Source organism: Amphibalanus amphitrite, unplaced genomic scaffold (assembly GCF_019059575.1).
Source record: "Amphibalanus amphitrite isolate SeventyFive unplaced genomic scaffold, NRLGWU_Aamphi_draft 000174F_arrow, whole genome shotgun sequence".
Taxonomy (NCBI): Eukaryota; Metazoa; Arthropoda; class Thecostraca; order Balanomorpha; family Balanidae; genus Amphibalanus; species Amphibalanus amphitrite.
Genome location: NW_024881669.1, coordinates 295,985 through 310,292, shown reverse-complemented (window position 1 = coordinate 310,292; position 14,308 = coordinate 295,985). Strand labels below are relative to the sequence as shown.

The 14,308-nt window shown below is 52.2% G+C and overlaps 1 protein-coding gene across 1 annotated transcript; it reads right to left on the bottom strand.

Annotated features, from left to right (window-relative positions):
- Positions 1-3,537: 3,537 nt before the first annotated feature.
- On the bottom strand, positions 3,538-13,877 carry LOC122383846 (metal regulatory transcription factor 1-like). The gene is made up of 7 exons (XM_043370642.1): positions 13,822-13,877; positions 10,847-10,978; positions 9,951-10,171; positions 8,892-9,042; positions 8,040-8,171; positions 6,378-6,543; positions 3,538-6,021 (listed from the first exon to the last, which is right to left on the bottom strand). The coding sequence occupies exons 2-7, from the start codon at positions 10,954-10,956 to the stop codon at positions 4,939-4,941; spliced, it is 1,863 nt and encodes a 620-aa protein (XP_043226577.1). The 5' UTR covers positions 10,957-10,978; positions 13,822-13,877; the 3' UTR covers positions 3,538-4,938.
- Between the last annotated feature and the right edge of the window lie 431 nt (positions 13,878-14,308).

Sequence of the window (14,308 nt, the reverse complement as noted above, 5' to 3'; positions counted from 1 at the left end):
TTGAAGACATTGGGCTAAAACTTGCAAAGGTAGTTCATCAGTGTGTGTTCTATCACATATTTTCCGGTTTTTGCGAAAAGTCAATTTTTTTGAAAAATCAAAAAATATATTTTTTGTAGTAATTGTAAATACATATTTTTTTTCAAAATTTTCAAAATTTCGAAAATTCGAGATAGCAGTTTGATAGCTACGTGTATTTGTAGTCCACTCATGCAGCAAAGAAAATGGATCTAGCTATAAAACTGAGCTCTTGAGAGCGTTTGCCGTAATTCAGTATTTTGCATGAAAATCGGCCGACATGACGTCACTCTGACGTCATTTCCGGCCAAACTATGGTAGCTAGAAAGTTGAAATTTTGACACAACGTGTCAAATTGATGCCTCTGAGGGTACCGCAAGTTTCGTGTTGATCCGTCAAACGGTTTAGAAAATATTGCTGAAAAACGTGAGGGGGGCTCTGTAGAGCCCCCCCCCAGTCATGCGCGGGTTAAAAGACTGAAGAAAAAAGAGTTGACCGAGATAGTTAAGAAATTTCATGGCGACCGCATGATGAATTCTTACGTTATCGCCAACAGTTGGCATGAGCATTGAGCAGGCTCCAGCCAACGGAAAGGGTAAACTTAAAATAAAGCCTCAGAAAGTTTGGTAAAAATCGGAAGGGGTAGGTTAAAAATGGTCACTGTTCGGTCCACTTGAAACGGAAACCAAGGTTTGGGAAACTTTCTGAAATAGGTACTCCTGGTGCCCTGTATCGCAGGATACCGATCACACTCAATAGCAGTCTGTCAGTAGTTCCCACTTTCCATTGACCTACTGACAGGCTGTGATGCTGTGTCATGTTCAGTAATGTCTCCAGTCCATGCGCACTGGCGGTCGCAGGGGGGGGGGGCCACGGGGGCCATGGCCCCCCCTTTGGTGCTGAAAGGTGGGGCCATACTATCTTTTGGCCCCACCTTTCAGATCGAACAAAAGTCCTAGAAAAGCTTTTCGTATGTTTCATTTTCTTTCTTGCGCCATCAAAGGACGTAAATTTCACTCATGAGTGGGCTCAGTTTCGCATTCTGTCAATTTGGCGGTCAGCGTCGCTGGCACCGGTTCACGAGTATGGCCAGATCTTATATGGAATATCAGCGTGGGTTTACTTAAGGCTCTCGTAGGCCCAGCATTCAGCAATGGCTGGCATGAGACCCTCTTCGGCAGTGGCGGGTGGGCCCTGCTAAAGGAGATTGGCTCCAAGACACTAAAGTAAGACCTCAAGGGTTGGTGCTGTGCACCTCAGAAGCCCGGTGGTGACGCCGTATGCCGGCTTGGTTTCTTAAGGATTAGCGTGGGACCTTCGGGGCCTGCATAGAGTTTGCATGAGCTAGTATGTAATCTCAGAGGCATGTGTGTAATGTGTACACAGTGGCGGTCGCGGGGGGCCGGGGGGGGGGGCATCAGGGCCATGCCCCCAAAGGTCAATAAAGGGGGCCATCATATCATTTGACCCCCCCCCCTCAATCAACCAATGGGCCCCCATATAGGTGTATGGGGCCCTGGCAATTATTCGATCGTCACGAGGCTATAAAAAAACACGCCAAGCTATTAATATAGCTCCCACGCGTCCTACACTGACCTTTGAGGGAACTTCAGTGGCGGTCAAGCGCCCACGTTGACCGCTAAGAGCCTACATCAACCTCTGAGGCCCCACATCTGGCCTATGAGGGCCCCTAACCGGCCTCAGGGATCCCAACCGGCGTCTGAGGGTCTCACACCGGTCTCTGGTGGCCTTATTTCTGTCTCTGGTGTCCCAAGATGAACCTTTAGGTGCCAATAAGGGCCCCGCACTGGCTGCTGAAGACCCGATGCCGGCCTCTAAGGGTCTGCATTGGCCTCTGAGGAGGGCCCATCTTGGCCTTTGAGGGCCCTCTGCTGGCCTCTGGGGTCCAACGACGGCTCATGCCGGTCTTTTAGGGCCCCACGCCGACCTCTGAGGGCCCATGTTGGCCTGTAATGAGTAAGGACCCACATCAGCCTCTGAGAGCCCAACTCGGTCTCTGATGGTCTCAAACTACTGGCCTTTGTAGTTTGCAGGCCCTGTACTGGTCTCTGAGGGCCCTAAACTGGCCTCTACATGAAAACATACATGGGTGGGTTTCTGAAGATCAGAGGGCTCACGCAGTCTCCGGCACAGCCTTACGTTGGTCCTGATCGAGATTGCTTAAATTGCTTTACGTCCTGATGGTCCCGCGCTGATTCCCTCATATTTCGACGTCGGGTCCCCATGAGCCGGTGTGGGTCCTGGGGCTGGCAGAGACTGATGAAGTCCTTAGGGCTCAGGGCCAGTCTTTTTAGCAGTAGGACTACGCAGGTTGAGTGAGCCCCAACAGAGCCGTTGCGAAGCCCCGCAGGAGTCGCGCGCGGCCCTCTGAAAGCTCGGAACCTGTGGGGGTCTCCAGAGGTCGGTGTACCTACTCTCTCCCGCCGCCACACAACTAGGTACCTATATGGGTAAATGTCATAGTCTAAAAATGCTCTCTGGGTTTCACATGCTTGTTCAAAGCAAGAGGTATCTGTACTTTTTAGCAAGAGGTACCTACCTATCTGTACTTTTCCGAATTGTTTTATAGTGGTAAGGTCATGAATCCGCGTGCCTGACCTTCCAGTATACCTATGATACACCGATCCGTCGTCATGGTGCAGCGGCCCGACCGGTGGGCACACCGTGAGACGGTAAATGGAACTGGTGATCTTGCCTTAAATTGAGCTCAAAGATTTCACGCAAGAATGAGATGGATGAAGCATAAGTAATGCCAACTGTGCGGCGCCTCGTGGACGTAAAAAATTAGCCGATCACCCCCCCCCCCCTCCCGGTGACGGATAAATGTTATGTCCCGCGAGTGTGACTTTGGCCCCCCCCTTTTGCTAGCGGCTGCGACCGCCAGTGTCCATGCGTGGAAGCAATATCAAAATTTTGATAAACGCTAATTGAATTAAAAACTTTATTGCATAACTTGCAGGTGTCAAGGGTTTCTACATATGATAATTATCCAGAAAACTGATTGGTTTTGGTAAGCTACACAACGGAATAAACAGCAATACCAGGCAAGCGGCCCTTGCAAATAAAGGTAAACAAGCACGAATCGATTATTATCGAGGCCACCATTAACGACGCCAAAACGACAGCGCATCTGCGTAACATCTGCTGCCCTTCTCACTGGCACTCACAAGTCGGAGCGAGAATCGACCCCTTCAGCGAACCGGGAGCACAGCCACACCACTCGACTGGCGGGCTCATAGGCGAGCCGGGACGACCACCGCACCACCGACTGGCGGTTTAACATCATCATGAGCATCCCATTTATCAAGAAGAAAAAAAAATACGCGAATCAACATAAGTTGGAACTGGTGCAAAAGCACTTCATAGGCGAGCCGCGCAATCGGTATTAACGTAACGGTAAGCACATAGAGCTCTTAAACGCATAGGATGCCAATGCTAGATATAGTGACGTTTCATCGACAGACGTCAAAATGATAATCTGATTGTGTCGCAAGTGAATAACATTCGATCGGAAATATATTGAAGCCATGTGAGAGTAGAGAGGTAGGGTGTAGAGATCAATAGGGTGACGATGTAGGTATTGGCTATTTTTGCCATGACATTTTGGTTTCATACCATAGGTGTTCTCTCGGCGAAATTTCTGCAATAGCATAGGACAGTGGCCTTCAATTTCTCATATGTACGGGTAACACCACCGCCGTTATCGAAATGGTTACAGCGGACCAAAAGAGGAGCAGCGACAATGCCGCCTCACCGTCAATTTCGTGCCGGGGGACCACGACTGCCGAGCCAGGAGTCTCCAGCAGAGCGGGGAGCTCCTCCATTGAGATTAGTAGTCACATCTCTAGCGATGGAGGCTCGTTGGCCAACCGTCTCCAACAGGCAATGACTGGTAAACAAACCTAAAAGAAATCTTCGATAAAACGTCACAATATCCAGCTGTTGACATCATCCGGGCATCTCTACGCATTTAGGATCTCGGAAACGACGAAGAATTAGGTACTTGTTTGCAAATCTTCACAGACTGAGGGATCGTGGTTGCCTTGGGAGGCTCAGCGCTGATAAGAGCAGCAGGAGTTGAACTTCACACAGTTGGTTGGACACTGGCACCACCGGCGATTCACCGTCAGGGCCAACGGCCACGGAGACTGGCGGCGACCGTAACACGTGACGCGAATGGCAGTTGGCTGTGCACCGGAGCGCATTGGTACTAACCACCAAAGGTGGAGCCCGCCGCGGGAGGGGGAAACCGCCTACAACTTTCCCTAATTAGTGACTTATTAGGCACAACAGCACCTACCTATAGCTAAGGCTTAAAGTACTGTGATTAACAGCAAATCATCCAAAGCAATCATGGTACTACCTACTAGTAACCGCCTCTTGAACACGCGCATTCAGCATAAGAATAAATAAACGAACTAGCGTTTTACACATAGCCCTGCCAGTATGCTGACTTAGTCACTATATATTAATGAAAGATAGTTTGTGAACTTATCGGATAAGCACATATTGCGTAACTGCTTGGCCAACATCAATAATCATAACTGTAGCCTAATGGAACGGTCGATTCCTAGGAGGAACAGCCGTTCGAAGGTCTCATGATACACGAAACATTCCGCTCCCTGCAACCATCCAGCAACAACTCTGAGCGCCGAACACCCGCCCCCATGCACCGAACGACGCGAAAGCGTAAGCGTACTAAGCCATCTACTCTAGCCGAACTACTGGCGATATCGCGTAAGGCGCAGGGCGCTTCGTCTACTACCACTACCGCTAAGGCTTCTAGCAATACGCTATAGTTATCCGTGCCTCCGCCCCGTGTAACAATAACTCGGTCCGGCGGCGGACGGCACGAACTCGCCTGCGTCGGCTCCCCGGGCGCTCCCGCCGGCCGCCGGCCTAGGCGGCGCTGTCGGCCGGCCCGCCCAGCCACTCGGCCATGGTGTCGGTGTTGGACGGCTGTCCGGCCGCAGAGGCCAGCAGGCGCAGCAGGCCGTCGGCCGACTGGGCCGGCGGCGGCCCGTCCTCGCCGCAGCGCAGGCTCGGCTGCTCGCACGTCAGCAGGGTGCGCAGCACGCGCAGAAAGTCGCCGATACCGCCCGACGACGCCATGCGCGGGAACATGGCCTGCAGGAAGCTCTGCAGCAGGCCCAGCTTGTTCATGCACAGCGTGACGCAGCACGGCTCCGCGGCCGAGCGTCCCAGCAGCAGGCTGTCGTGCAGGCAGGGGCCAGTCGTGCTGCCGCCGCTGTCGCCGCCAGCGCAGGCCGTCGTGCCGCCAACGCTGCCGCTGCCGCCGCCAGCGCAGACCGTCGTGCTGCCACTGCCGCCGCTGCCGCCGCCAGCGCAAACCGTCGTACCGCCACCGCCGCTGCCGCCGGCGCCGCAGGCTGACCGCGGGCCCGGCAGCGGGCTATCGTGCGAGCCGCCGCCGGTCGTCGCGCCCCTGGTCGCTGTACCGCCGCCACCGCTGCCTCCGCCTCCGCCGCCGCAGGCCGGCCCCTCGCCTGGCGGACAACACTCTGGCTGGTTGGGGCCGCAGCAGGCCTGGGCCGGGCGGGCGGCGGCCGCCGGCCGGGCTGTCTCGCACGTCTGCACCGCCGTGCTGGTCCGGCGGTTGGCGATGGCCGTCAGAAGGGCGGTGGCGGACAGGTCGGACGGGCTGAGGCCCTGCGAGCCGGCGGCCGGCGGCGGCGGGCCGCGCGGTCCGGCCGCCGTGCCCGGCGCCGTCACCGTCACTGACGCCGGCGGCTCGTCCTCGTCCTGTACGCCCGGCTCGGCCACCGTCACCGTCAGGTCCTCCCCGATCGGCACGATCAGCGGCGTACCCCAGTCGACAGAGGACACCCCCGGGACCGCGGACACCCCCGGGACAGCGGACACTGCTGGGCCGGCGGACACGTCCTCCTGTACCGCGGACACCTCAGGGGTCGCCGAAGCGGACGGCGCAGCCGACTCTGTGCTGGGGCCGGCGGAGACACCCTGGACAGAACAAACATATGTCATTGTCGGTCACTGGGCACACGCCGGCAAACCAGTTACATGCGGAAAAGAAAACACGTCCATCGTTTTAGCGATTTGTTCGCGAGCAAACAGTGTTTTATAACTGTATTGCCAAAAAAGTACACGTTTTTACCTGCATTCTTATGCGATGGTGAAGAAATGTTATTTAAAAAGCAAATGGTCAAAGTCATCACACTATCAAAATATTCGCCACACCATATTTCACAGTTCCGCTACTGCGCCCTCACAAGATGAAAATGCGGACCTAATCACCCTACCATATCCGCACAACACCTGTCCGCACAAGGGATACACAGTGCCGTCAGTGCTCCTACCTTGTGGTGGCGCAGCACGTGCATTCGCTGCGCGGACCGGGTGAGGAAGCGGCGCCCGCAGTCCGGCTGCCGACACACGAACGGACGCTGCTTGGCGTGGGTGCGCTCGTGACTGCGCAGGTGGTGGGCCAGCGCGAACGAGCGCGAGCAGCCCGGCACAGAGCAGCTGGCGAGGGAGAGGAGAGTGGTCAGACGGTCAGCTGGGGAGGGAAGGAGTGGTCAGACGGTCAGCTGGGGAACGAGAGGAGAGTGGTCAGACGGTCATCTGGGGAGGGACAGAGCAGACAACAGTCACTGAACCGGGCATCCGCAGCGGCCAAAGAAGGTAAATTACTGGGCAGCCGAGAGCCAAGGCCATTTTCTATGCTAGCGGAATACGGGAAAGCACTCCCTTCACATTAAAAACACAATTAATTTAGACAGAACGGCGGGTTCTTTAAAGATTAACCCGCGCCCCGTAGGGCTACCGGCGGACCCTACCACCCGTAGGGGGGGGGGGGGGGCGTTTCGGCCCCCCCCCCCTAAGATCTCGGAAAGTTACCGGCCGATTTTCAAAATTCAAACGGCGTTCGATAGCCCCACCCGGGAACTACCTTGTGACCAAATTTCATTGACCTAGGTCAAACCGATGACGTCACAGGTCAGGTCAAAGGTCAGATTTTCACCGTTCACAGCCATTTCAAGAAATGTGTTGTGAAATCGAGTTAATTGGTAATTTATTGAAAACCATCGATGGTACATTGTTCGTCAAACACATACTTTGCTATCTGAGGTCACTGATACCAGGTCAGGTCACAGCGAGGTCAGGTCACCGGGGTCACAATATGAAAGTGTCGTGTGATACATGTTTAACGGTCCATTTTACATGACAAATGCGATTATGTGTGTTAGGCAGCCTTTGGGGCCAGCCTAGGTCACGTTTTGGTGAAGGTTAGGTCAAGGTCAGGTCAAATAAGGTCAAATTTCAAAGTTGATATTTTTGCATAAAATGGGTATCGATTCGATGCAGCTCGTCACGGGGAGTCTAATGGTGGTCTTTGTTTTGCTCTACGAGGTCTAGAACTGCCAAAAATTGAGTTTGAAAATTTGACGTCATCAATTTTGAACAGCTTTTTCGCTATAACTTGGCCAAAAAACGAGGTATCGATCTGAAATTCGGTATGTAGATAGAAGACGGTAGGTACTATCACATATATTCCGGTTTTTTTGAAAATCAAAAAACTTTTTGGATTTTTTGGCTAATATATAAAAAAAAATGTTTTTTTGATTTTTGGGGTTCAAAACTCAAAAATTTCAAAAATCCGAGATAGCAGTTTTGTAGCCCTGTCAATTTTACACCTTTTATGTCTTGATCATTTTTCTGTATCTTCAAAGCTGTAGGCCTGACAGGTCTTCTCGCGAAGGTCTTTTTTCGGTCGAAAATGACAGAACATGACGTCATTCTGACGTCATTTGTGGCCAACCTATCATAGCCTCTGGAAAATTTCTTGGTCACAATGTGTAAAATTGATGCCCGGAGGGGTCCTTAAAGTTTGGTGGCGATATCTGAAGCGGTTTAGGAGATATCGACCGAAAAGGACAGGGGGGGGGGGCCGTTTCGGCCCCCCCCCCTACGGGGCGCGGGTTAACAGACATGAAATGGTGATGGAGCTCTGAACGTACCTGAACGGTTTTTCGCCCGTGTGAATGCGCTTGTGCTTCTTGAGATCGGAAAGTGTGGTGAAGAACTTCAGGCAGTCCTGCTCCGAGCAGTTAAACGTAGTGCCCTCGTGAATACGCTTATGAGAGTTCAGTCTGAAACGAGGCAACAGCAGCAAATTACACTCATGCAGTCCATCGAAGTAAACATGGAAGAGACTTATCAAACAACCGCAGTCTTCTATAATGAAACCAACGATAAAACAAAATAAAGAATCTATCAAATAAAGGATGAAGATTGAAGAAGCCCGGTCATATCACGACAGCATTCTTCCAAAACATAATAAATTAAATGAATACATGGCATCCACCAATAAATACAAAATACCGTTTATAACACATCAGAAATTAGTCAAATAAACCAAACAATTGGCACACACAGGTGTTCGTTTGCCGGTCTCCCGCTGCCCGGCTGGACCATTGGCAGTGGACGGTGGTGCTCAGTTGGGACGGGGTGACACGTGTACTGGCCTCAGTGTGGGACAGGCGGCGTCTGACCACCTGCCCGCCGGCACTCCCGCCGCCGCGCTGGACCGCCGCCGCCGGCTCCAACCACCCGCCGCCGGCTCATAGCGAGAGGAGCGATCGTACGAGCGCAACCATCGACCGGGCCATACACATGACCATGTGCTAGCTACCATCATCCATTTTCATGACTGCAAAAGGTTTACCCGTCACTCATTTTATCGACCAGCAAACAAATTGTTCACAAAACGGGTTCAAAGGTCTGAAGCGTCAACAATCACAAAAAAACGCCCATGACATGGTCCGCTGCAGCGACAGATCCCGCGCCCACCCGCGCCGTTGCAGCGTTACCTGTAGAGCGTCCTGAACGTTTTCTCGCAGCCGGAGATGTCGCACCCGTAGGGGCGCTGCTTCGAGTGGACGCGCAGGTGCACCTTGAGCCGGTAGGACGTCATGAACATCTTGCCACAGCTCGGGTCGGTGCACACAAAGTTATACTCGCCTGCAACGGTGCGCGTCAGAATCAAACACGCAGAAAATACCAGTATCAACAGAAGGTTAAATAAAAACCTCTTTGGAAAAGATAACGAAAATGTTGTAAATATTTTTTAAGGGTATCAGTACCGACTCTAAAAATTCTCGAAAGTGGTTAAATCTGATAAAAACGTAACGTGCGAATAACGATAAGGATGGGTACTAGGTAGCGTCATGTACAGTACGACAAAATATATTGCACAATATGGACATACAGTGACAAAACTGAAAGCATGCTTGGTTTCGGTTCTCATTACTAAACGTCTAAACGTTGTTATGTAATAGTCCTGGTCACACTGCACGTGTTTTATGACCACTTATCGCGAGATGTCCTCTTTTCAAAGATATGTGCGATAACGATAGGCGAGCGATAAAGCGATACATAAGCGTCAAAACAGAGTAAAAAAGTGGTCGGGTCCAGGCGAGATAAGCCGCGTCAAGCGGTAAAAACTGACTTTATGAGCTTGATAATGTCCTTGCCAATATGAATCAAACAGGGAAAGTGATCAGACACCTGACCAGATGTCTAAACCCTATAATTTTATTAGCAGTGCACACCCCAGTAAACTACTGACAGCCATAGGAAGATGTTTGTGCCGAGCTGGTGGCGCCTGGGTGCAGCAAATCCGCCGCCGCCCTAACGGTGACCCCTAACGGTGACCTTGACCTCCGCCGTCTGTTGCGGCTCCCAAGTCAAGCCAGAGTGGAATTGGGAGAGCTCGGGCACCCCCAGCTCGGCGCAAACCTTCACCTATGCTGACAGATTCCCGACAGCACATAAAACAACATGGCACAGCACAGCACACAACTGACAGCACAGAACAGCACATCCCAGCTGACAGTCTGACCTGTGCGCCCTCCGGCCGGCAGTCTGACCTGTGTGCTTCTTCAGGTGGGTGGTGAGGTTGCTGCGTGTGCTGTAGGAGCGCGTGCAGCCCTCGTAGGTGCAGTGCAGCCGCTTCACCTCTGTCAGGTTGGTGTTGGGGTCGCGCGAGGTGAGCGTCATGGTGGCGTGGCTGGGGTCGGACGGCATCGCCTGCAGGCCCGGGTGCACCTTGATGTGCACCTTGTCCGCCTGCACCGTGTGGTGGACGTACCTGACGGCGGCGCGCACAGTCGACGACGTCAAACACACACACACACACACACACACACACACACACACACACACACACACACACACACACAAATGTACTGTCAAATTATGTTGTTACTACTCAAGTCAATGAGACCCAGGTTGTAAAAGACAAAACGTCAAATACTCAGAACTTTTACATCGCAGTAGGCAAAGTCGAAAAAAAAAATGAGAGGTTCATTTTGGGAAACTATTCTAATGATATCACTTTCACTCGCTACTTTTTGTGAAAGAAAGCACAGTCCCGCAGCTCAGTCAGTAGAGCGTTGGACTGCGCGTGGTGAGAGCACGCGTTCCCGGTTATAATAGACCGCGTTCGAAGCGCGACGGGCGCCTGGCGTTTATGGGCCTCCTGACAGGTATGGTTGCGGTTGGTGGCAGGCCGTAGTCAGGTGAAGTCAGTGAGGGGACCGGCCGTGCGCGGCTATGTGCGCACGCTAAACTTTGGGCTCCAATTTCTGCCATAGAATTGGAATTGCACAATCGGAGGGTAGAGGGCAGGGTCAACGCAGCAAGCTTCGCTTAGCGGGGACTCTCTCCTTATGAATTCTTCCATTCAGAAGGTTCGGACTAAAAAAAAAATCTAAATCAGAAAAAGCATTAATGGAATTTCGATGAGCCATGTTTTACATCTTACCCCATGTTCTCCTGTGATCCGGATGAGCTACCTTCCTCGTACTTTGCTTCTTGCTGAGAAATATCTTCATTTTCCAAAATAAGAAAAGTTTGCATATCTTTGTCACTCATCTTTATCAAATGGCGTTAGAATCTGTGAAATAAAATCGGTTATGATCAGTTGCTTCTTAGCACTCCCTGGTAGTGAGTCAGAAATAAATTAAATCTGTGACAGATAACAGCTACTGTAATCCCTGACCATCCCCAGGGAGGTCGGACTCTTCTCCATGCTTCCACTCTCTGATCCGGGATGACCGGTCACCTTTATCCAACGTAACCTGGGAACTTGGGAACAGGCTCCGCGTAGGCGGCGCATTTAAGTGGCAGCCTTTTTCATATCGACCTCCCTTGGCAGGGGCGTATGTAGAAAACCAACCCCCTCCCCCTGGTGGCAACACCTATGCATGTATGGGCAGAGGTTGTTTATTCATGAATAATTCATGTAGAAAATGTCAGATCACAACCAGAGGCGGATCCAGCTCAGAGGTTTGGGGGGGCAAACCATAAAAATTTATCGATTCTTTCCATGCATCGTCCATAGGCGTAATGTTAAAATCATGCCGTTTGGGGGGGGGGGGGGCAAATGCCCATTTTGCCCCCCCCCCTGGATCCGCCACTGATCACAACAGACTGTATTGTATTGTATTGTATTGTATTGTACAATCATGAGCGATCCACATTCTGAAAGTGTGTGGCGATTATTGCTCAGAATCCTTATCCGCGATTACTAAACCTGACTTGTTTTGTGATAGAATATGCAAAACATTTCAATAATTAAATTGTGTGCCCTTTCACACGCCTTTGCTTTTTCTTTCTTTATCTGGGTCTTTCTCATCTTTACCATTATCAGGGGCGGATCCAAGGGGGGGGGGGTCACATGGGTCATGGCCCCCCCCCCCTTGAGGCCCGGGGGCCCAAAGACCTGCCAGGGGCACCACCGGCCTATCAGGGGTATCACAGTCCTGACAGTGGCACCACAGGACCGCCAGGGGCACCACAGGCCTAGCAGGGACACCACGGGCCTGGTGCCCCTGGGCCCTGACAGGACTGTAACGCCCCTGACAAGCCTGAAGTGTCCCCGGTAGGCACGTGGTGCCCCTGACAGGCCTGAGGCGCCCCTGCAAGGGCGGTGGTGCCCCTGGCAGGCCTGTGGTGTCCATGGCAGGCCTGTGGTGCCCTTGCTAGGCCTCTGGTGCCCCTGACAGGCTTGTAATGCCCCTGGAAGGACTGTGGTGCCCTGGGCCCTGACAAGCCTGAGGTGCCCCTGACAGGCCAGTGGTGCTCTTGCTAGGCCTGTGGTGCCCCTGGCAGGCCTCTGGTGCCCCTGACAGGCTTGCGGTGCCCTTGGAAGGACTGTGGTGTCCCTGGGCCCTGACAAGCCTGAGGTGCCCCTGACAGGCCCGTGGTGCCCTTGTTAGGCCTGTGGTGCCCCTGGCAGGCCTCTGGTGCCCTTGCTAGGCCGCTGGTGCCCCTGGCAGACCTCTGGTGCCCTTGCTAGGCCGCTGGTACCCCTGCGCCCGGAGAGGACTGGTGCCCCTGAAAAGTCTGAAGTGCCCCTCGGCAGGCCCGTGGTGCCCCTGACAGGCCCAAGGTGCCCCTGCGAGGCCGGTGGTGCCCCTGGCAGACCTCTGGTGCCCCTGGCAGGTCTGTGGCGCCCCTGGCAGACCTGTGTTGACTGGTGCCCCTGCTAGGTCGCTGGTGCCCCTCACAGACCTGTGGTGCCCCTGGGCCTTGATAAGCCTGAGATGCCTGGCTATGACAGGCTCGTGGTGCCCCTGATAGACCAGTGGTGCCCTTGCTAGGCCTGTAGTGCCCCTGGCAGGCCTCTGGTGCCCCTGCTACCCCTGCGCCCGGAGAGGACTATGGTGCCCCTGAAAAGCCTGAAGTGCCTCTCGACAGGCCCGTGGTGCCCCTGGCCCCTGACAGGCCCAAGTTACCCCTGCGAGGTCGGTGGTGCTCCTGGCAGACCTCTGGTGCCCCTTGCAGGTCTGTGGTGCCCCTGGCAGGCCTGTGTTGACTGGTGCCCCTGCTAGGCCGCTGGTGCCCCTCACAGGCCTGCGGTGCCCCTGGAAGGACTGTGGTGCCCCTGCCCCTAGGGGTGCTCATGGGCCCAACAGGTCCGTTGTGCCCCTGACAGGCCTGTCGTGTATACTTGCTAGACCTTTGGTGCCCCTACTTCCTGGCAGGCCTGTGGTGCCCCTGGCGGGCCTGTGGCGCCCCTACAAGGCCGTAGGTGCCCCTGAAAGGTTTGTGGTGTCCCTGGAAGGACTTTGGTGCCCCTGACAAGCCTGAAGTGTCAAGGACAGACCCTTTAGACGCCAGGGTCAAGTTCGTCGGACTGACAACGATTTGCTTACCTGATAACGTTCCTGGTAAGTACTCACTACTAGTACTCAGCGTCCACAACATATATACACATAGCATCTATGCACATAGCACATTCATATATACTTGCTTACAATTGGTAAATGTGGTTGTGGCTAAGAGTTAAGATACTGACTAAAAATAAAAAATAAAAATAAAAAACTGAAAATGGGGGCACCACCAAAATGAAGTGGACGAAATCCGTTGAGTTTTTAATTTTGGGTATAGGTAGGGGCACCACTTCGATTCATGACCCTCCCCTTGGAGTTTTCCTGGATCCGCCCCTGACCATTATTATTGCTGGAGACGCTAGCAAATTTATACTTCATGCCAATGACAAAAAAACATGCTGTGACATCAACATTATCATTTTAACTGGAACCAAAGTGTCTGCTATAATGCTTCATCGCTTTATTCAACCATTGGCATAGAAAATACAGTTCACAGCAGCAAAATGCTCATCTTGGGCCCGAAACTGGTCTGTGATCAGTCACCCCTGGTATCATTGTCGTCCCCCCCCCTGTCACCCCGTTTTACGGTACGCTCCCATGTCCCTAAGGCACCCACACTCACACAAAGCAAAATATTTCAACCGACCAAGGCCGTGTATAACAACCGACTGATGCAAGTTACAAATAAAATAAAATCAAATCAAAATAAAATAGTTTGTTTCCTATTCGATTTTTCCTCTGCGCCATGATGACCATATGTGCGCCTTTTTCATCTTTATTGTATGGAGCCTATTTCACCAAGATTACTTTACTACTTCACTGCAGAACGATGAAATATGCTTAGGCAATTTTTTGTTAAAGTTTTCATCTTTAAAGTCAAAATATTTTCAAAATAGAAAAAAAGAATATTTCTCTCCAACAATTCGGTACAAACAAACAATTCGACATGAAACTTTTCATCGATAGCGACAAAACAATATTGCATTAGAATAAAAAAACAAAAAATGAGGTGTATTTATGAGATGAAAAGTGAAGATTAAGTGTGAAAATGTTTTAAAAAATAGAAGTGATAAAAACTTCCTGACAGTTTAAAAATGATATTTTAAATT

What these genes read in the sequence shown, in the direction of transcription:
- LOC122383846 (XM_043370642.1), bottom strand. Translation starts at nt 10,956, where the DNA reads ATGAGTGACAAAGATATGCAAACTTTTCTTATTTTGGAAAATGAAGAT. An exon ending in ACGGGCGAAAAACCGTTCAG is followed by an intron (nt 6,544 to 8,039) that starts GTACGTTCAGAG and finishes CTCCCTCGCCAG; the next exon opens with CTGCTCTGTGCCGGGCTGCT. An exon ending in ACGTGCTGCGCCACCACAAG is followed by an intron (nt 6,022 to 6,377) that starts GTAGGAGCACTG and finishes TGTTCTGTCCAG; the next exon opens with GGTGTCTCCGCCGGCCCCAG.